The 23,598-nt window shown below is 47.8% G+C and overlaps 1 protein-coding gene across 4 annotated transcripts in view; it reads right to left on the bottom strand.

The window, feature by feature from the left end:
- Positions 1–23,598, bottom strand: part of rasgrf1 (Ras protein specific guanine nucleotide releasing factor 1) — a 130,300-nt gene that overhangs the window by 65,761 nt on the left and 40,941 nt on the right. For all 4 annotated transcript variants that reach the window (XM_078241184.1, XM_078241185.1, XM_078241186.1 and 1 more), the window contains exons 2-6: positions 11,393–11,499; positions 7,960–8,107; positions 5,114–5,206; positions 3,707–3,960; positions 619–698 (exon numbers count right to left, since the gene is read on the bottom strand). In XM_078241184.1, the coding sequence (XP_078097310.1) occupies positions 619–698; positions 3,707–3,960; positions 5,114–5,206; positions 7,960–8,107; positions 11,393–11,499 (682 nt within the window). The remainder of the gene's footprint in view (positions 1–618; positions 699–3,706; positions 3,961–5,113; positions 5,207–7,959; positions 8,108–11,392; positions 11,500–23,598) is intronic.

Raw genomic sequence — 23,598 nt, 5'->3', positions numbered from 1 at the left:
TCAGACAGAAAGAATTTCATCCTGGGTGCAACCTTACAGCTCGAAGAACATCTGAACCCTGACTGAAGTGAAACCAGCCTCCCATCCATTGACTCTGTCTACACTTCCCGCTGCCTCGGCAAAGCAGCCAGCATAATTAAGGACCCCACGCACCCTGGACCTTCTCTCTTCCACCTTCTTCCGTCGGGAAAAAGACACAAAAGTCTGAGGTCACGTCCCAACCGACTCAAGAACAGCTTCTTCCCTGCTGCTGTCAGACTTTTGAATGGACCCACCTTGCATTAAGTTGATCTTTCTCTACACCCTAGCTATGACTGTAACACTACATTCTGCACTCTCTCCTTTCCTTCTCTATGAACGGTATGCTTTGTCTGTATAGCGCGCAAGAAACAATACTTTTCACTGTATTTTAATACATGTGACAATAATAAATCAAATCAAACTCTGTTCACATGACAACAACTTGACTTTCTGCTTTTAAAACAACACAGCTCCACTTTTGCAGCAGAACAAAACATTGTTATCGTTTCACACCCTCGCAAAGGATGCCGTTACTCAGCTTCTCACTGGCAATCCTCTGGCTGTGCAGAAATTAATGATGTAGCCTTCATACCTTACCTAATACTAACGTGGGCCAGCTGGATACACGAGCTTTGAGTCCTTGGTAAAATATTTGGTGCAAAAACATGATCGTTTCACTGTAAGAGGAGAAAAAAAATAAACAAAAAGAGAATAGAATTTGTATTTATACAATTTGTTCCCCCTTGTTGGGGTCTTCTCAACCAACTCAATCTGTCACTGTTCCTGAGGATTTTGATGGATAAGATATACGGGCATTTGGAAAGACAGGGTTTGATTAGGAGTAGTCGGCATGGCTTTGTGCATGGGAGATCGGGCCTTACAAATTTGTTAGAGTTCTTTGATGAAGTGACCAGGAAGGTTGATGAGGGGAGGGTAGTAGATGTAGTCTATATGGACTTCAGTGAGGTCTTTGATAAAGTTCCACATGGTAGGCTGCTCTGGAAGGTTAGATCACATGGAATTTAGGGAGAGCTCGCAAATTGGATATGCAATTGGCTTGATGGTAAGAAGCAGAGGGTAATGATGGAAATATGCTTGTCGGAGGCCTGTGACTAGTGGTGTGCCTCAGGAGTCAGTGCTGGGCCCATTGCTGATTGTTATTTTGGATGAGAATGTACAAGGCATGATCAGTAAGTTTGCAGATGGCACTAAAATAGGTGGTATTGTAGGCAGTGAGGAAGATTATCAAAAATTGCAGCAGGACCTTGATCAGCTGGGGAAGTGGGCCGAAAAATGGCAAATGGAGTTCAATACAGGTAAGTGTGGGGCATTGCATCTTGGAAAGTCAAATCATAGTAGGACTTTTACGATGAATGGTAGGACCTTAGGGAGTATCGATGAACAAAGGGATCTTGGAGTTCAGGTGCACGGTTCTCTAAAGGTGGAGTCACAGGTAGATAGGGCAGTGAAGTAGGCTTTAGGCATGCTGGCCTTCATCAGTCAGGACACTGCGCATAGAAGTTGGGAAGTTATGTTGCAGTTGTACAGGACGTTGGTGAGGCCACACCTGGAGTATTGCGTTCTGGTTTGGTCGCCTTGCTATAGGAAAGATGTTATTAAACTGGAGAGAGGTGCAGGAGAGATTTACAAGGATGTTGCCAGGACTCAAGGGACTGAGTTATAGGGAGAGATTGGACAGATTAGGATTTTTTTCTTTGGAGCATAGGAGACTGAGGGGTGATCTTATTGAGGTGTATAAGATCACGAGAGGCATGGATAGGGTGAATGCACTCAGTCTTTTTCCCAGGATCGAGAACTAGAGGGCACAGGTTTAAGTTAAAAGGAGAAAGAATTAATGGGACCCTGAGGAGCAACTTTTTTACACAGAGGGTGGTACGTGTGTGGAATGAGCTGCCGGAGGAAGTGGTTGAGGCAGGGACATTGACAACATTTAAAAGACATTTGGACAGATACATGGATAGGAAAGGTTCAGAGGGATACGGGCCAAATGCAGGCAAATGGGATTAGCTTAGATGGGTATTTTGGTCAGCATGGACCAGTTTTGGCCGTAGGACCTGTCTCTGTGCCGTAGATTCTATGATTCTATATTTACCTTACATCAACTTTTATAATCCCAAAGACCTCTATCCGGTTACTGCTTAAACTTCCTCAACATCAGTGAGCAAATCCCTCACTTCCCAAAATGTATCTTTATAACTGTAACCCTTTATCCTGGGAATATCATAGAAGTATCATCGAATCCTACAATGCAAAAGGAGGCCATTCGGCCCATGAGTCTGCACCGAACACAATCCTTGTGCACAAGGACCTGGAGGTCCTTGTGCATGAGACGCAAAAACCCAGTCTGCAGGTGCAACAGGTGATCAAGAAGGCAAATGGGATGTTGGCCTATATCGCAAGGGGGATAGAATATAAAAGCAGAGATGTCTTGCTGCATCTGTACAGGGCATTGGTGAGGCCGCAGCTGGAATACTGTGTGCAGTATTGGTCCCCTTATTTGCGGAAGGATATATTGGCCTTGGAGGGAGTGCAGAGAAGGTTCACCAGGTTGATACCAGAGATGAGGGGTGTTGATTATGAGGAGAGACTGAGCAGATTGGGTTTGTACTCGTTGGAATTTAGAAGGCTGAGGGGGGATCTTATAGAGACCTATAAGATAATGAAGGGGCTGGATAGGGTAGAGGTGGAGAGATTCTTTCCACTTAGAAAGGAAACTAGAACTAGAGGGCACAGTCTCAAAATAAAGGGGGGTCAGTTTAGGACAGAGTTGAGGAGGAACTTCTTCTCTCGGAGGGTGGTGAATCTCTGGAATTCTCTGCCCACTAAAGTGGGGGAGGCTACCTCGTTGAATATGTTTAAATTGCGGATAGATGGATTCCTGATCGGTAAGGGAATTAGGGGTAATAGGGATCAGGCGGGTAAGTGGAACTGATCCACTTCAAATCAGCCATGATCTTATTGAATGGCGGGGCAGGCTCGAGGGGCTAGATGTTCTACTCCTGCTCCTATTTCTCATGTTCTTATGTTCTTATCCCACCCAGGGCCTATCCCCATAACCCCATGCATTTACCCTAACTAGTCCCCCTGACACTAAGTGGCTATTTAGCTTGGCCAATCCACCTAACCCGCACATCTTTGGACTGTGGAAGGAAACCCACGCAGACATGGGGAGAATGTGCAAACTCCACACTGACAGTGACCCAAGCCAGGAATCAAACCCGGGTCCCTGGCGCTGTGAGGCAGCAGTGCTAACCACTGTGCCGTCCTTGTGAATTTTTTCATTATTTTCACATGCTTCCTTTAATGCAAATATAAGAAATAGTTTCTGGGAAAGGACATTTATCCCAGAAGGCCTGCTTCATCCTTCTACAGGATCACGATCTTAAACCTATCTACCTGCCCGCACTACACCCAAATCTCTTAATACCCTTTGTACCCAAATATCTGTCTTGAAGATAATCAAGAACTGAATAAATACCAAATAAATAAGAAATATAACCGGTGCCCAAAGCTGTACGCAACACTCCATCTGTGGTCTAATTGAGGTCTGATACATATGCATCTCAGAATACCCTGAAAATTCACAGTTATCTAAAGTGCGGTCAACACCTTTACAGAATTTTTCAGTTTTACACAGAGCTTTTACAAATATTTAGCCGAATACCTATTTAGGAAGATGCTGCTGACATCATCATGGGCGACTGGGGGTTTTTTGGAGCTGGCAGCCATTCTGAGGGGCCGCAGGAAGCAGTTAACCAGGATGTGCAGCTGCTGCACATACTCAGCCTCGGCCTCCAGCATGCTGAACACCACCTGGTTCCTCTTCCTCATGCTCTCTGCGTGAGGCGAGCGGATGTAGTCCTGAATGATGGTCTTCCACTTCCTTCTGCAGAGCCAACCCCGCAAGAAGCTCTGCACCTATTGGGGGCAAAAAGCACACAGTCAGCTACCCTCCCAAAACCCTGTTAGACAGGGGCACACACAGTCAGCTACCCTCCCAAAACCCTGTGCGACAGGGGCACACAGAACCCATTCCTGCAGTGGGACGCAGCGCTGCAGTTGTGGTCAGGTTCATTTTCAGAGAGAAGGCTGTGCACTTGTACAGCACCATTCAAACCATCAGGACATCCTAAAGTGCCTTATAACCAATTAAATATTCTTTTAAGTGTAGTCACTTCTATGTTGGTAGGAAATGGTTTTACAGTTTATTAATAAGTTACAGCAAAAATCATAGAAACTCTTTTAGAATCATAGAAACTCTACAGTGCAGAAAGAAGCCATTCGGCCCATCGAGTCTACACCGACAACGATCCCCCCAGGCCCAATCCCCGTAACCCCACATATTTATCCCACTAATCCCTCTAACCTACACATCCCGGGATACTGAGGGGAAATTTAGCATGGCCAATGCACCTAATCTGCACATCTTTGGACTGTGGGAGGAAACTGGAGCACCCGGAGGAAACCCACGCAGACACGGGGAGAATGTGCAGACTCCACACAGACAGTGGCCCGAGCTGGGAATCGAACCCAGGTCCCTGAAGCTGTGCGGCAGCAGTGCTAACCACTGTGCCACCGTGCCGCCCATATTTAAAAGCTTTTAAAACGTTCTGTACCTTTTAGTGCCCAAAAGAAGCAATTTGACAGATGGATTCTCCCTGAATGTTGCAAATGAGAGCAATCTGTGGAAATTCCTAATGTTGATTAATTCAGAAGGGAGGCTGGGGAGGGGGGGGGGGGGTGCAGGGTATGGGCCATGGGGTGAGGGGGTGGGCACGGGGAAGGGGGGTGTGGGGTGTGGGCCATGGAGGTGGGGGGGGGGGGGGCGGTGCTCGAGGTTTGTGTATGGGACCTGTTTCCAGCACATAAATTAGCACAAAGAATTTCAGAAACTCAAGTTACTCCGAAGACAATTTGCATTTGAAAACAAATTGGATTGAAACTTCTGCGCCTTTTGTGCCAGTTCAGACAGTTAAGGCCAAACTGCGGCAAAGGACCAACATAACAGAGCAGAAACTCCCGGCCAGGATGTCTTGGTGCTGCTATTAACTCATCCACATGTCTGCTTTACCTTTTTGATTTTCCTTATGTCAACATCTTCGTCGTTCTGTGCCACGGGCTCTGTTAATTGGATGCGTTCATTGTTTTTAAGCAGTGAAGCAATCTGTTTAAAATAAAGCGGAATAAATTCAGTGCTCCCATTCTGCAGACATTGAGCTGCACTCAGGGAAAATGTGGACCGGGGAGAGGCAAAGTTATGGAGCTTTACACTGACTGAAGTCACACGCAGGTTAGATAGGGTAAAGCCAGCAGCTTCCCTTCCCTGAGGGACATTAGAACCAATTGGTTTTAATGACAATTCCACAGCTTTCAGGGCAAGCTTTCAATTTCACATAGTGCTATGTTAGGACATGAATTCACAGCCTTTGAGTGGCTCATCCGAAACACCTTTGGCTGACTCGCATGAGTTAACACCAAGCTGAACCTTAGGGCCAAGCTGCTGGTTTATGAGGCCGGTGTTCTCATCACTTTGTTATAGAGCTGTGAGACATGGTTGACTTACAACGATCAAGAAAAAAAGCTGAAGAATTTCCATCATCGCTGTCTGTGGCACAGGATGGGTCCATCCAGGTCGGACCACATGGGCGTCTCATTTCTCTAAAAGGCAGAGAACTCCCAAGTGTGCTGGTGCAAATCAAACAGAGGTGACTTTGGAGGATTGGACATGTCCACAGTATGGAAAATGGTCACATGGCCAAGTACCATCTGTCTGGGGTGAGGTAGCCAGAGCCAGGTGACCAGTGGGGGGGGGGCACAAGGCTCCCCTTCACGGATGTGTACAAGTGTGATATGAAAGCTCTAAACATAGACTATGGTACCTGGGAGTCACCAGCTGGTGAAAGGGGGAAATGGCTCCACCTCCCATGGGCTGGCGTGTATTACCATGCTCGCCAGTGACTACAGCAACTTGGTAGCAAGCACCAACAGTGAAAGCAACAACCTACAGCAGCTTTATGTATGGCATTTGTGGTAGAATCTCTTTCTCAAGGGTTGTTCTTCACCACCATTGGCAAATGTTCACCAAATGAAGACGCCCCACCTAAATGGACTCTTTGCTATGAGTCCATCAGCTCTCATGGAAGGAAGGATGGCGACAACGTCATCAAAAACTATAACCATTTCACTCCTGAGGAATGTCATGCAGAGGGGGGGGATGTGCATTCACACAATGCAGAGGGGGGGATGTGCATTCACACAATGCAGGGGGGGGATGTGCATTCACACAATGCAGAGGGGGGGGATGTGCATTCATACAATGCAGGGGAGGGGATGTGCATTCACACAATGCAGAGGGGGGGGATGTGCATTCACACAATGCAGGGGGGGGATGTGCATTCACACAATGCAGAGGGGGGGATGTGCATTCACACAATGCAGAGAGGGGGGGATGTGCATTCACACAATAGTGAGGCTTTTACAACCCAATGTTCCTCAAACTGGGGAATCAATGGGCGGGGTTTGGGGAAGCCCATTCCAGAATAATCATCATCGGAATGGATTTGAGGAGCCAGATGGTATTTCCTGGTCCAGACTTTCCTGTTTTCTTATCAATATTAATGAGTAAAGATAAGCTAGAATGTTTCTTTGCAGTTTACATCCCTTTATAATGTCTCCACTCCTCTCCTGAAGATGTTTTTGAAAGTTTATTTATTAGTGTCACAAGGAGGCTTACATTAGGCTTACATTAACACTGCAATGAAGTTACTATAAAAATCCCTTAGTTACCACACTCCAGCGCCTGTTCGGGTACACTGAGGGAGAATTTAGCATGGCCAATCAACCTAACCAGCAAGTCTTTCAGACTGTGGGAGGAAACTGGAGCACCCAGAAGAAACCCACGCAGACACGGGGAGAACATGCAAACTCCACACGGACAGTGACCCAAGCCGGGAATCGAACCCGGGTCCCTGGCGCTGTGAGGCAGCAGTGCTAACCACTGTGCCACCAGGTTGATTTACATTACAAAACTGGGATCCACTCATTGCTCCCGTTGGGAGCCACAGTTAAAGAGGAACTGAGAATAAACATCAGAGTGCGTTAGTGCCATCGAAACCATCGCAACCCTACAGTGCAGAAAGAGGCCATTCGGCCCATCGAGTCTGCACCGACAACAATCCCACCCGGGCCTATCCCTGTATCCCTACATATTTACCTGCTAAGCCCTCTAACCCTCATATTGACCCACTAATCCCTCTAATCTACGCATCCCGGGACACTAAGGGGCAATTTAGCTTGGCCAATCAACCTAACCCGCACATCTTTGGACTGTGGGAGGAAACCAGAGCACCCGGAGGAAACCCACGCAGACACAGGGAGAATGTGCAAACTCTGCACAGACAGTGACCCGAGCCGGGAATCGAACCCAGGTCCCTGGAGCTGTGAAGCAGCAGTGCTAACCATCATGCTACCATGCCGTCTGCACTCCAGATGCATTCCGCCAGTGTAGCGTGAGATCATTTATTATATCCCCCTGTTCCTTAGCGAAGGATCTTCTTCCATCACCTCCACCAATTAATGATCCTTTGTTTGCGAGTTAAGAGTTGTTGGACTAATTGACATTGGGGGCATCAGAGTTGAGACCAACCCTGTCCCACCGAACGTTCCCACAAGTGTGTTCCCCAACAGGGTTCACTGGTTGGAAACCCAGAGGGAGATTCCTGATTTAACTCTTGATTTAAACCATTCCCTACCGAGATTGTGGAGGAATCTTGGTAAATAAAGCAGCTATTCCATATCCGACTAAGTACCTCATTTAACAACCCTGGAAAATGTCCACACTGCACCTCCCAGAAGTAACATCCTCTCAAAAAATGAACACGAAAGGAGGGAAGCATGCTGCCCGGTTTCTTGCCCTACCTCAGATTTTAATCGCTCCACTTCAATTTCCTGGTCTTCAATTTGGTGTCGGAGTCGCTTAGCCACGGTTTTCTCAGTCTCTACGATCTGCAGTAGGTGCAGGTATTTCTGCATCAGAGACTCATGTTCCGTCGCAAGGTTTCTGTAACTGTTCCAAGAATACAGCCATTAACACGTCGAATAAGAGTGAGGCTGGAGCTTGAGGTTTCTGAGCTCAGACAGAACGGATACTTTGGACCAAAGAGATTTGCCAAATGGGAAGAGACTGAGGTCCAATTTAGTTTATCATCGACCATCCTGGAAATGGCGTGGAAGTTGGAAAGAATTGCATTTCATGACCTCAGGACTCCCCAAAGCACTTTACAGCTAATGAAATGCTTTTGAAGTGCAGTCACTGTTGTAATCATAGAATCATCGAATCCCTACAATGCAGAAGGAGGCCATTCGGCCCATCGATTCTGCACCGACTACAATCCCACCCAGGCCCTATCCCCATAACCCCATGCATTTACCCTAGCTAGTCCCCCTGACATTAAGGGGCAATTTAGCACGGCCAATCCATCTAACCCGCACATTTTTGGACTATTTGAGGAAAACGGAGCTCTCGGAGGAAACCCACGCAGACACGGGGAGAATGTGCAAACTCCACACAGACAGTGACCCAATCCGGGAATCGAACCCAGGCCCCTGGCGCTCTGAGTCAGCAGTGCTAACCACTGCGTTACCGTGCCGCCCTGTGTCACCATGCTGCCCTGTATAATGTAGGAAATGATGTGGAGATGCCGGCATTGGACTGGGGTGAACACAGTAAGAAGTCTCACAACATCAGGTTAAAGTCCAACAGGTTGGGCCTGTTGGACTTTAACCTGGTGTTGTGAGACTTCTTATAATGTAGGAAACACAGCAGCCAAGTTATGCATAGCAAGTTCCCACAAGCAGCAATGTGATTGAAGGATAAATATTGGCAATGGCATCAGGGATATCTCCATTGTTCTTGTTCAAAATAAAAGAAAGTTTGGCAGGTGATCTGATTGCTGTTTTTAGTATGTCTGAGGGACTGAGTAATGTGGACCATGACAGGCTGTTCCACCTTGTGCATTCAATGGGAAATCCCATGGACAACAGCGGGACCAGAAGATCTCACTGCCAGTCAATAGCGGGCCATGCCCACCATCGCGAACTCGTGGTAGGTTGTGCAGAAATTCCTGCCCGTGGCACCTAAACCTCTCCAGCACTGGGGGTTTTCCCTAACCTCACCTGTGGTCTGCTGCAAACTCATTGATAAGAGATTGACCACTGCGATTAGTCAATGGCTCCATTATTGTTGTGGCAACCAGAATAGAATCATCGAATGATGCAGCACAGAAGGAGGCCATTCCGCTTGCTGCCCCTGTGCTGTCTCTGTAAAACAGCTGTCCAATTAGCTGATAGATGGACCTTGGCTTTTCTTTTACAGCCATTCCTATGTTGTGTTAAATCAGCAATTACTTTCTACGGCAGGGTACGAACAACCAGGCAGAGATGTGTAAAGCAACACATCACCTCATTATAACACTGCCATCCTCACACTCTCATCTAATTTACACCTACTGGTAGCTGCATTCATAGCTGCTCTCAGGCTAGTAATCAAATTCACACAAATATTAATTGTGCTAATTATAAACCTCATACAGACAGTATTGGCACATTAACCACCCATATGTTGCAATCATCACGCCACCTGCTGATTGCTCTCACTGACTCTCAATACTCTCGTCTCTCCATTCTCCAAATTTATTTTAGAATTTTTATCCCCTCCTGATGGAGCTTCAGTCAGCCTGATAACCATTGCTCCCCCCCCGCCCATCCACCCCCACCGACACCTCTCCCAGGGGACCTAAAAACTACAGCACTAATGAAGGAAATCTGCCATCCTTACACAGTCCGAGCCCATGTGGGACTCTAGTCCAACACATACGTGGCCGACTCTTAACTGATCATCTGAGTTGACCCAGAATCCCAATACTCACAACTGGTTCAAAGGGGCAGCCGTCACCACCTCCTCAGGTTAACTAGGGGGTGGGCAGTAAATGCCAGCCTTGCCAATGGTGCCCACGTCCCAGGAGTTTATCTCAACCTTTCATTTTCCAAACATTTAAGAATTTGTTTACTCACAGGTGACCAGTGAGAGGTCAGCAGCTTCAGGCAAAGCCTGGTAAATCACTCAGAGGGTCAACTGGGATATGGGGTTAAAGTCATTCCTTACGGTCAGTGCCTGCTTTTCCTTCTGGAGTGTACTCTGTTTCGTCAAGTGGCCAATTATTTGGCAGACATGACTAACAATATCCAAAATCGCTTTTAGTAGCCATAGTAACCAAAGAGCATGGAGGTCAGGTCTGGAAGGTAGGCCCACATCGTTTCATAAACAAGTCAAGAGCCTTTTTGTCTAAACCAACACAGCTGGAGAGCCAATTGTTGTGACAGTTTTCCAGAGTGTTTAATATCTTTTGAGAGGCAGGGTTGTGTTGTTGAACTGTTGAAGTAAATTTGGTAAAAGTTTAATTGAAGTGCTTGGGCCTAACGACTTTAAGTACTCTTTGTGTTTTTTTGAGAATATCAAGCACCTTTGGATTTGTTAAGTGCGGGGCAGAGATGCACTAAAAACCTCTTCAGGTTTGTCCCACGTTACTGTTGGCCCCCTCTAGGAAATTTGTACTCCTGCCAACCTCATTGCTTCTTTATTAGAGGAACTCTCCCGTGCCTCACATCTAGGCCACTCTGAAACCTTTTGAAAGTGAGAGTTGACAGACCATTCATCCATCTAAGTGATGATCTCCTTGGGTCGGATTTTCCGTCTGCGTTCACCCCAAGATCAGAAAATCCCGTCCAAGGTTAACGGACCTTTGCGTGGTCCTGTCCCGCCTGCTACGATTCCCGTGGCAACTGGGATGGGAAAATTCCACCCCCTGTCTCTCAAAATCCAACATGACTGTTACTTTTCTTCTGCTTTTGCAACGAGTTAGTAAAATAGGGGAACCAAAAGCTTGGTCAAAGTGGTAGGTTATAAAGAACATCTTAAAGGGGGACGAGGAGAGGTTGAGGGAGGGAGTCTAAGCAGCTGAAGACACAGGGGTCAATGGTGGAGTGAATCAGATGTGCAGAAAGGTGAAATTGGAGGAGAGTATATATCTCGGAGGGTTGTAGGGCTGGAGGAGATAACAGATAGGGAGAAGCAAAGCCATGGAGTGATGTGAAAGCAAGGATGGTAAATTGAAATGAAAGCATTGCTGGACTGGGAGCCAATGAGGGTCATTGAGCCAACAGGGTGAAGAGTGAAGAAGACTCGATGTGAGTTAGGATATGGACAGTAAAGATGTTGGCAAACTCGAATTTACAGAGGGTGAAAGGTGTGAGATTGGCCACATTGTATTGAAATAGTCAAGCCTAGCCCTACCTTGCGTGACTAATTGCTGCCACCCAGTCATCGCAATCCTTCACATCCTCTGTCCTCAGCTCCAGGGTTTTCTGAGCATCATGGCCAAAGTTAATTGTGAAATAATACTGTGGAAAGAGAAAAAAAAATCATAAAATATCTCAATCAGGCAATCATCTGAACTCTTGTGGGAAATGTTCAAGGAAGTTTCATCCCATGACTTCCTGCCAAAATCATTCGACCTCCACACTCCCAACACCTGTCACCTGATACCTCAATCCTGCCCACCACCAATCAGAAAGTGGACAGATTCTGCATAACCTGATTGGATGATTCTCGACTGCCGGCCACAAGGCGAGGGTTCTCCTTCCCTCACCTCCAATATCTTTACAATTCGCCAACAAAAATGTTCATTGAAAGTGAAAAGTAAAACACTTGCAATTTTAAAAAAATGCTCCTGTGACTTCTCCCCCTGGGCTATTGTTTGCAATAGTGTCCTGGAGATTAATCTTTAACTCCTGGAAACTGCAAGACAATCCTCGAGGAGTGGGGCCCCCTGTAAGGATCAGTGGGGAAATCAAAGCAAGCAGGTTAGGAATTAAAAGAGAATTCTTGTGGCATTCACAAAGGGGTAGAACTCCAAAATAAATTACCACAGAAAACCATTGAAGTGTGCAGTATAAATAGGTTCAGGAAATGATTGCAGCCTCTAGATATAGTGAGAGACAAAGTCTATTGCTAAATTAACCTTGTATCCCAGTATGGCTCCATCATCTTAATGGAAGTACTACTTTGAACCAGTTTGAAAGCAAAATCTGATAAAAGCTGTACTAGCTGAATGATATTGAGCGAAATCTATTCTGCTCCTTCTCCCTCTCCCACCTCTGGATCTGCCCTCAGAGTAAAATGTGTTTGTGCAATGACTCAGGAAGTCCGACTGGAAAGGAACATAGTTTATTACAGAATGCAAAGTAAAACCACTACTGTGGTGTACACACACTAGTCCCTGCCTGGGAGTACAGTTCGGCAGGCCCAGTCCTGGGCCTGCCTTATAAAAGAATCAGGTCATGAGTTCCATCTGGGCAGGCCACTGCCTGTTACCAGGGGAACTCATTTCAACGAGCCCCACAGGGAGATCAATCAGTGATTCCCCATGGACTTCATGGGGGTTATCTCACCTCTCTCCCCTCGAGTCAGAGGGTTCCTCCTCACTCCCATGATGATGGGGCCTTCTCCATCTCTTTGTCCGTGGCCTCATCGCCATCGCTTGTAGGGTCAGATCAAGGGGGGTGTAAAGGATAGGTGAACACCTCTTCCGTGAAAAGCCACTACAGGGGGCTCATCCTCGGTGGTGACCTCTGATTGGTTGTCCAATGCCTCTGTCTACATGTCTGAGTCAAGATCCTCTCCATCCAGGTTACTTGCTCTTACGTTTTTAGAGGACGGCGTTTCCTGTCCACCGGCCGGTGTGGAGGACGCTGACGGTGATGCGTCCATGGAAACAGTTGCCTCTGCCGAGGGTTCCCTGTGACCGGGATGATCTATGTACTTCTTTAAGGTCTTCTCCCTGGTTTTTTACCATATAAGGCACTGGTCCCGTTTTCTCGGGAATAACTCCCGGAATCCGCAGAGAGCCGAAGTTCCCATGTGAACCGTATCTCCCAGTTTGATGTCTCTATCTGGTCTCTGACCATCATGGTCCCTTTTCTGGGCTTCCTGCTTTAACACGATGGTACCAGCCAAATTTGGGAGCGTCCGGCTAAGCCTAGTCAGAAAGCATCAGCCCATCAATATCTCGGCCGGAGTTATTCACGCCGTCATATGCAGCACAATCCTATAGTTAAAGAGGAAAGGTGTGAGCTTTGTTTCTTCTTGCCACTTCTGAATGTCTGGATCGCCCGCTCGGCCAGGCGGTTTGAGGATGGGTGGTAAGGTGCCGGGCGGATGTGCCTTACTCCATTTGTACTCACGAAGGTCTGAAGCTCCCCGCTGGTAAATGGGATCCCATTGGCTGTCACGAGAACCTCAGATGTACAATGCGTACTAAAAGATTGATGGAGTTTCCCTCTGGTATTGTAAGAGGCAGAAGAGACCATCCGGTGCCCGTCAATCCATTCTGAATGGGCGTCGATGAGAATTGACAACATGGAACCCATTATGTTCCCATTATGTTCTTATGTTCTTATAACCAACCCCACGAAGTCTGCGTGTACTCGCACCCAGGGCCTCCCCGGCCATTCCCAAGGGTGCAGCGAGGCTGCTGGTGGGGCTTTCTGGCTTTCCCAGCATGCTTTGCACCACTCGGCCAGGTGTTTGATATCACTGTCTGTGCCAGGTCACCAGACATAGCTCCTTGTGAGAATTTCCATCTTAGAAATTCCTGGGCGGTCAATGAGCAACTCTTGAAGTATTGGTCACTGGCCTGTGAGAAAACCACCCGGGCTCCCCACAAGATGATGCCATCTTCTATACTCAACTCCTGATATTTAGAGAGATAAAGATTCAAATCCTCTGTAGGATGCCCATGTGGTCCACCACTTAGGACAGTGGTTCCCAAACTTTTTTCACTGGGCCGCACTTTCGGAATAAAAATTTGCTCGCGCCACACTGAATTTTTTATTGATAAGAAATACATTCAAAAACAAAAAAAAACAACTCCTAGCAGTGCTTGATTCATAACATAGAACACAACTACTTTATAACATGATCATGGGACATCCAGAAAGTATAAAACAATGCTTGTTTAAACCATGTTTAAATGTTTCTTTGATTGTCCTTGAATCTTCCCGCCACACTTGCCATCCTCTCTTGCCGCACCCTTTGGGAACCACTGACTTAGGACGACATGACAGAGTTTCGCCAATGTGAGGTCCTTTGGGGTCCAAGCCTGGATTTGCTTGGCAGATACTGGCAGAGTGTCCATGAAGTTCAGAGTCATGACAATTCATCCATCTTTGGAGGAGAAGGTAGGCTGGTGGATAGCGGCAGGTGGCTCAAGGCATTCGTGTTGGCTGTATGTCTCCCTGGACAATGTTTTAAGATATATTCATAAGCACCAAATAGCAGTGCCCAACGTTGGATCTGGGCTGATGTGATGGGAGGCATCACCTTGTCTTTCTTGAAGAGGCTCAACAGAGGTTTGTGGTCGGTTACTGTGGCGAAATGCTAACTGTGGACATACTGGTGGAACATTTTCACCACGAACACCATGGCCAAACCTTCTTTTTCAATCTGGACATACTTCCTCTCTGCATCCACCACAGTTCATGATGTGCACGGGATTAGACATTCTGTCCTATCATCACAATGGTGCGATAATACCGCTCCTAACCCATAGGGAGGCATCGCAGGTTACAATGAGTGGTCTTGGGGGTCACAGTGGGCTAGTATATTTGCTGACAGCAATTGTTGTTTGATGTTTGCAAAGACTTTCTCTCGTGGCATTTGCCACGCCCATTTCTGATTTTTTAACGGTACGTGGCCGGGTTCCAACAGGGTCACCAAGTTCAGGATGAATTTTCCATCGTCATTTATCAGACCTAGGAAACATTTCAACACTGTTGTGTCCCTTGGAGTCGGAGCCCTTTTATAGCCATCACCTTCACTTCAACAGGGTGTAATCAATCCTTGTCAACTCTGTACCCGAGGTACGTCACCTCGTTTACCTGGAACACACGTTTTCCCTTTTTAATTGGCGCCAGAATCATAAAAAAGCCAGAAGTCCTCCCCCAAATGCTCCATTGCAGTAGCTACTGAGATTAAAAGGTCATCCAGGTAGACACTGGGCACCCCTTAAAGGATGTTCTCCATCATCCTTTGAAGAATGGCACAATCTGAAGACAACCCGAGTATACTCATACAGTCCTTTGTGAGTATTTATGGTGACATACTTCCTGGATGACACTTCAAGCTCTAGTTAGAGGTGTGGCTCATACCTAATTTGGAAAATATGTGACCCCCAGCCAGCTTCGCACACAAGTCTTTGATGCGTGGCATAGGGTTATCTGTCTAAGCGGGAGGCTCTTTTAACCATCAACTTATAATCCCCACAGAGACAAACCCTATTGTCAGCGCAGTCCATTCAGCAAATTGTGCTGGGTATATAGTGTCAAGTTCCTCTTGATGTTCCAATTAGGCCTCTACTTTGGCACACAGGGCATAGGGGACAGGTTGTGCCTTGAAGTATATTCGGGCCTCTGGGTCTACGTAGATCTTGGCCCTAGCACTTCCAACCTTCCCGAGGCCTTCTTGGAACACTTTGGGATACTCTTCCCAATGTTGCCAATCGAGGCGTATTCTCTGTAGCCAGTCCCTTCCCAAAAGGCTGGGCCCTGGTCCTTGCACCACTATTAGGGGGAGTTGAACTGTCTGTTGGCCGTGTGTAACTGAGGTTACAGTGGTTCCGACAAAACGTAAGGTCTCCCCAGTGTATGTGGCCAATCGAGCCTTGGTGTCCCACAGCTTAAATGCAAGATGCCCAATTGGAGTCGCCTAAAGGTTTGCTCCCCAATAATAGATCCAGCAGCTCCTGTGTCTACCTCCATGTTAGGGGGCGGCCATTTACCTGGAGTTTAATCTGGATTGGAGACACTTTGGATGCAGTGATGCAATTGAACTGCACCCATTCCTCATTCTCGGGCTGGTTTATTTACAAAGCCCTGTCCTGAGCTGGCTTCAGCCTGGGCGGTGCACGTTTTGCCTGTTTCGGTAGCCTGGGTTGGTCACGTTGACTACAAGTGCAGCACGGATGTGCTCACTCCTCACTGTATTGTGGAGAGACTCCCCGTCCAGTTCTGGTATCTCACGGCCTCCGATTCCAATCGCCCTTTCTTGGCAGCAAATGGGAGACGCAAGTGTTATCCATTGGGGACTTGGTTCTGCGGTGTGGGGGTCGCGCAGGGCTGAGGACGGTACCGTCTGTGGACCGCGGAAGTTCCTGGGCCCCTTTTTTTCATGTTTCTGTGGGGAAAGGGCCAGTTCTACGGCTTTCTTGGAGTCCAGAGTTGGTTCAATCAGCGTCTTCCTTTGGGTTGCAAATATTATTAATTCCAAACAACTAAATGATTTCTTAACATTTCCAGAAGTGTTGATCCGTACTCACAGTGTTCCAGCAATTTCCACAGTCTTGTCAAGAACTCAGTGACTGGTTCCTCAGCGAGTCTGTTTGCCGTGTTAAACTGTTGCGTTGCAATATAATGGGTGGTTTAGGGTTGGAGAAGTCTGATATCATATCTACCAATTTGTCAAAGGATTTTGAATCCAGGGCTGCCGGGCAGGTTAAACTTTTTATGTTGCTGAAAGTCTGGGCCCCACAACTTTTCTTGTTCCTCACCGCCAATGTTATGACTCAGGAAGTTTGATTGTAAAGGTACATAGTTTATTACAGAATGCAAAGTAAAACCACTACGTGGTGTAGACACACTAGTCCCTGCCTGGGACTACAAGTTTAGCAGGCCCAGTCCTGGGCCTGCCTTATAAAAGGCTCAAGTGATGAGTTCCAGCGGGGCAGGCCACAGCCTGTTACCAGGGGAACTCATACACTACGAGCCCCACAGGAAGATTGATCGATGATTCTCCGTGAGCCTCGTGGGGGTAATCACAGTTCTGAACAGAGGCAGACAGCAGGTGTGAATATATGTCCCCAATCCAGATATAATTTTATATTAAAACACCAACTAGGGAAGGAAGATAACTGGGAAATCAAAGTTGATGCTGGATTTGTTCAGATGGTTTTTCTATATTGAGGAGAAAGTGAACCGAAGGAGCAGTGCACAAAAATGACCATTCCACACCTAAGCTATTCTCTTCCTGACACATGGCAGTTCATGGATAAAGGGTTCCATTTCCCACTTTCATTAACCCGTTCAATCCCATCAGAGACGGATAACAGGCTCTCAGCTGCAAGACCATAACAGTAATATCCCCTTACAAATGTAGATAGCAGAACTACATAACATCACTCAGACAGAGAGAGAGTGACTGTATTAAATCAACTGGAGAGAAACTCTGGCTTACCCGCAAAGTGTGAAGGAAAAACATCAGTGTTGTAAATGTTACTGAATTAATGATAAAATTAAACCAAGGATTAGAGGTCACCCACTGGTGTCAGTGGTGTAGGAAAAGAATTGGAAACAGTGGCAGTCATTTTGAACATGTTGTTTGGGACTCCAGTCAATCACATGACACAGAAATATAGAAACTAGAAGCAGGAGTAGGCCATTCGGCCCTTCGAGCCTGCTCCGCCATTCAGTTTGTTCATGGCTAATCAAATTCAATATCCTGATCCTGATCCCCGCTTCCTCCCATATCCCTTGATCCCTTTAGCCCCCCAAGAGCTATATCTAATTTCTTTTTGAAATCAGACAACATTTTGGCCACAACTACACTCTGTGGTAGTGAATTCCACACATTCACCACCCTCTGGGTGAAGAAATTTCTCCTCACCTCAGTTCTAAAAGATTTACCCCTTATTCTCAAACTATGACCCCTAGTTCTAGACTCCCCCACCATTGGGAACATTCTTTCTGAATCTACCCTGTCTGACAGGAAATATTTTTCTATAATTTGAGCAGGCCAGCTAGCCAATGGGAGCAGAGTTGTCCATGCCTTCTCTGCTTGTTTATTTTATATTCAACATCAACTCAGGTTAATCTGTTCCTGGAGGAATCAACAGGAGAATCTTTACCTCGCTCGGGAAGGTAGTTATGTGAGAGTTTGTCTGGATGACTGTGTCTATCACATATTGGCCTCACCACCCATGAGATTATGTTGCCTTCATTGTTGGCAATTGTATCATCCAGAGGAAGGGAAAAACAACAACACCTGCATTCATATGGCACCTTTTCCATGAAAAAAACAACTCAAGAGTTGCAGGAACATAATCAGACAAAATTCAACACTGAATCCCAGAGGATATTCAGATAGGTGACCATAAGCTTGGTCAAAAAGGCAGGTTTTAAGGAAAGTCTTAAAGGAGCAGCAAGAGGTAGAAAGGCTGAGGGAGGGAATTCCAGCGTCTAAGACGATGGTGAAGAGGTCAACATGGGGGATGGGGAGAACGTTAAATTGGAGGAATGGAAAGTTCGTAAAGAGTTGTGTGGCTGGAGGAGGCTGCAATGATAGGGAGATAAAAATGACCCAGGGTAGAAATGATATTATTAAATTAGAAAGAATGCACAAAAGATTTACTAGGATGCTACCGGGAATTGATGGATTGAGTTATAAGGAGAGGCTGGATAGACTGGGACTTTTTTCTCTGGAGCGTAGGAGGCTGAGGGGTGACCTTATAGAGGTCTATAAAATAACGAGGGACACAGATCAGATAGATAGTCAATATTTTTTCCCAAAGGTAGGGGAGTCTAAAACTAGAGGGCATAGGTTTAGAGTGAGAGGGGAGAGATACAGAAGTATCCAGAGGGGCAGTTTTTTCACACAGAGGGTGGAAATTGTCTGGAACATGCTGCCAGAGGTAGTAGTAGAGGCGGGTACAATTTTATCTTTTAAAAAGCGTTTAGACAATTATATGGGTGTAGAGGGATATGGGCCAAATGCAGGCAATTGGGACTAGCTTGGGGGTTTAAAAAAAAGGGCGGCATGGACAAGTTGGGCCGAAGGGCCTGTTTCCATGCTGCAAACCTCTATGACCCTGTGATTCTTCTCATTCCTGGTTTAAAATCGCTTCTGGAGTTTGAGGTTTCCCAATAGTTATCCTAGGAAACAGCACAGCTTGAAAGAGCTCCTTCCTGTTCAAACTGAAATCATTTCTTTCCTCTCAACCATCAGGAATTCATAGATTTAATTCAGCTGCAAAAAATTCCACCAAAAGAATTCTTCCTCCGGGGTAGTTGGCAGAGAAGCAGAGAGGAATCAGCGGCATTTGGAAATTAGAACGGTGAGGAAGGAGAGTGGTGTTGCTAGCTGGAAAAGAACATTTGGGATTAAACACGTGGGTTAAATGCAGATCTTCTGTTCTGAAGTGTGCTATTTTCTAGACAATAAAATGTGCACTGATTCAGAGTGGAAATAAAAATGCTGAAGGGGCTTTTTACAGGAAGGCACAATAACAGATCTCAGTCAGGGCAGATAATATTTATAGCACAAGGCTGCATGCTTTGTGAGCCAGAAACCTACCAAAAGAAGGAAATCATGAATGGGTGAAGTGGTTGCTGCTTTAGCCACTGAGCTGCCATTTCCTATGTTCTCATCAGGAGTAGCTGATATCAGTGTGGTGAACCATCGTTGGTTCACCACTGGGGTTTGTTACCATGTTACTGTTGGGCTAGGGTGTTATTACTGTGGGGGTTGTACTATGTTGTTGGGTTAGGGTGTTTACCTGTTATGAGAGTTATCGTGGCACATTCCAGTGGGGTCCCGCCTCCGGTGGCAGGGTATAAGACCCCCTGCTCCGGCAGGACCCCTTCAGTCTGAACTGGTGTATTCGTGTTAGTAGTTCCATTGTTACTTTATTAAAGCTTTCAATACCGAAGCCTTGATTCCATGTGCTTATTGACGCGCATCAATTTAATAAAGTAAACAGAAAACTCACAACTGTGCAACAAGAAGAAAAAAAAACAGAGAGTATGGAACAGATCCTAAAACCGGATCGTCTGACACTGGACCCACGTGCGGTCGGTGCAGCTAACACATTCGACCATTGGTGGAAGTGCTTTGAGGACTACCTGGCAGCCTCGGTAGCTATCACTACGGACAGTGATAGACTCCAGGTCCTCCACGCGAGGGTAAGCGACACGATTTACCTAGCCATTCGTGCAGCTCCCACTTACCAGGGTGCCGTCGAGCTCCTAAAGAATAGGTACATTATGCCACCCAACGAGATACATGCTCGTTACCTCCTCGCTACACGACGTCGGCAGTCGGGCGAAACCATAGAGGATTATGCCAATGAGCTCCTGCAGCTTGCCAGGGGTTGCGACTGTAAGGACGTCTCCGCCGAGCAGTATATGTACGACCTCGCCCGAGACGCGTTCGTAGCAGGGGTAGGGTCCTCGTACATCTGGCTTAAATTGCTAGAAAAGGGGAAACTCAACTTGACCCAGGCAATGGGGATGGCCGTGAGGTTGGAGGCGGCGTCGAAGAACTTGGCGCTGTACCCCGAGGACCACGTGCAGTCAACGTGGTTGGAGCAAGCTCTGCTCCCTCCTCGCCCCGCGAACCCGCGCTCCCAGACCGATTCGACGACGGCGGCAGCTCCAGGTGGCCAGCGATGTTATTTTTGTGGAGGGGCCAAGCATCCACGGCAACAGTGTCCGGCAAGAACGGCAATCTGCAGCCAGTGCGGTAAAAAAGGCCACTACGGCAAAGTCTGCAGGTCCAAACCTAAAAACGGCAGTGCAGCTTGTAACCCTCCAGAACGGAGACCATCTCTTTCGGCGTCGCAGTACCCACGAGGTCCGACCACGTGCAATCTCAGGACGGCGCCATCGTGGCAGACAGAGGAGGAGGAAGACCACCAGGAGTCGCTGCGCTTGGCGCCCTCGCCCACGTGCGATTCATGGGGGCGGCCATCATGGTCCACGACGACTAGGAGCGACCAGCAGGGGTCCTCAGCATCCACATCGGCAGCATGCAGTGACGCCCAGGGGCCAACGGTGGCGTCGATCTCTCTGGATCAGACCAGGCATTACAGACTGGAACATTCTATGATGGAGGTAAAGGTTAGTGGCAGAACTGTGAATTGTCTGTTTGACAGTGGGAGCACCGAAAGTTTCATACACCCTGAAACTGCTAAAAGGTGTGGACTCCGGGTTCTCCCTGCCAAACAGACAATTTCCATGGCATCACAGTCCCGGTCTGTACCGATCCAAGGACGATGTATGGTAACTCTTGAGGTACAGGGCACAGTTTACGAGCAATACAGGCTCCTTGTGCTACCTCAACTTTGCGCGCCAATTCTCCTCGGACTAAACGTTATGGTCCACATGAAGAGTGTGATCCTACAGTACGGTGGGCCACTCCCTTCACTAGCAGTAGGGAATCAGCCGCAGCCTCCAAATTGCCCAAAGCGCCCCGCGTGCAATTTATCCACCCTGAAGATCACGACACCATCCCTTTTTAAAAATCTGGTACCTGGCTGCAAGCCCATCGCTACTAAAAGTAGGCGTTACAGCGCTGAGGACCGGATCTTTATTAGATCTGAGGTTCAGCGGCTCCTCAAGGAAGGGATCATACAGGCCAGTGCTAGTCCGTGGAGAGCGCAGGTCGTGGTAGTCAAAAGCGGGAACAAACCTCGGATGGTCATCGACTATAGTCAGACCATTAATAGATACACGCAGCTGGATGCGTATCCTCTCCCGCGCATTTCTGATATGGTCAATCAGATTGCGCAGTACCGAGTGTTTTCTACCATAGACCTTAAGTCCGCCTACCATCAACTCCCCATCCGCCCAGAGGACCGACAATATACGGCTTTTGAGGCGGATGGTCGTCTATACCAATTCCTCAGGGTTCCATTTGGTGTCACCAATGGGGTCTCGGTCTTCCAGCATGCTATGGACCGAATGGTGGACCAGAACGGGTTGCGGGCTACCTTCCCGTACCTGGATAACGTCACCATCTGCGGCCATGACCAGCAGGACCACGACACGAATCTCCAACACTTTCTGCGCACTGCATCTCGCCTGAATCTGACCTATAACAGGGAGAAGTGCGTATTCCGTACGCGTAGGTTAGCCATCCTCGGATACGTGGTGGAAAACGGGGTCATTGGCCCTGATCCAGACCGTATGCGCCCACTCACTGAACTTCCCTTGCCCGCTAGCACGAAGGCACTGAGGAGATGCCTCGGGTTCTTTTCATATTATGCACAGTGGGTCCCCAACTACGCGGACAAAGCTCGTCCGCTCATTAAGTCCACGACCTTCCCACTTACGCCGGAGGCCCAATTGGCCTTCAAGGTTTTGAAGAGCGACATCTCGAAAGCCACGATGCACGCGGTGGATGAATCCATCCCTTTCCAGGTGGAGAGTGATGCATCTGACTTCGCCCTAGCCGCCACACTAAACCAGGCAGGCAGGCCCGTCGCGTTCTTTTCCCGCACCCTTCAAGGCCCAGAAATTCGGCACTCAGCGGTGGAAAAGGAGGCTCAGGCCATTGTGGAGGCAGTCAGACACTGGCGCCATTACCTGGCAGGTAAGCGGTTCACCCTGATCACGGATCAACGATCCGTGGCGTTTATGTTCAGTAACACGCAGAGGGGCAAGATCAAGAACGATAAGATCTTGCGGTGGAGAATTGAGCTCTCCACCTATAATTACGATATTATGTATCGTCCAGGGAAGCTCAATGAGCCCTCGGATGCCCTCTCGCGCGGAACATGCGCCATCATGCAGGAGGACCGCTTGAAGGCTCTCCACAATGATCTGTGTCATCCTGGAGTCACCAGACTCTACCACTTCATCAAAGCCCGCAACCTGCCCTACTCGGTGGAGGATGTCAGGTCAGTAACTAGAAGCTGTCGGATTTGCGCAGAATGCAAACCACACTTTTATCGACCAGACCGGGCACAATTGGTCAAGGCCACTCGCCCTTTTGAGAGGCTGAGTGTGGATTTTAAGGGCCCCCTTCCCTCAACGGACCGGAATGTCTATTTTCTCAATATAATAGATGAGTATTCCCGGTTTCCGTTTGTTTTCCCCTGTGCGGACACGTCAACTGCCACCGTCATCAAGGTTTTCAGTGAACTTTTTACCCTGTTCGGGTACCCCTGCTACATTCATAGCGACAGGGGCTCGTCGTTCATGAGCAACGACTTGAGGCAATTCCTGCTCTCATTCGGGATTGCCTCTAGTAGAACCACGAGCTACAACCCTAGGGGTAACGGACAGGTGGAAAGGGAGAATGCTACAGTCTGGAAGGCTGTCCTACTGGCACTGAAATCCAGGGGCCTTCCAGTCTCCCGTTGGCAGGAGGTCCTTCCAAATGCGCTCCATGCTATCCGCTCCCTCCTGTGTACGGCAACCAATGCTACTCCCCACGAGAGGATGTTCTCATTCCCTCGGAAGTCGTCCTCGGGGACCTCATTGCCAGCCTGGTTGACGTACCCAGGACCCGTCCTTCTGCGGCGCCATGTGAGGGCTCGCAAGTCCGACCCCTTGGTCGAACCGGTCCAACTCCTCCACGCCAACCCTCAGTATGCCTATGTGGCATATCCTGACGGGCGAGAGGACACTGTCTCCATTAGAGACCTGGCGCCCGCAGGGGACGTAGCA

The sequence above is a fragment of the Mustelus asterias genome, chromosome 24 (genome assembly GCF_964213995.1).
Source record: "Mustelus asterias chromosome 24, sMusAst1.hap1.1, whole genome shotgun sequence".
In the NCBI taxonomy this organism is placed as follows: Eukaryota; Metazoa; Chordata; class Chondrichthyes; order Carcharhiniformes; family Triakidae; genus Mustelus; species Mustelus asterias.
This window is presented reverse-complemented; position numbering and strand designations above follow the sequence as displayed.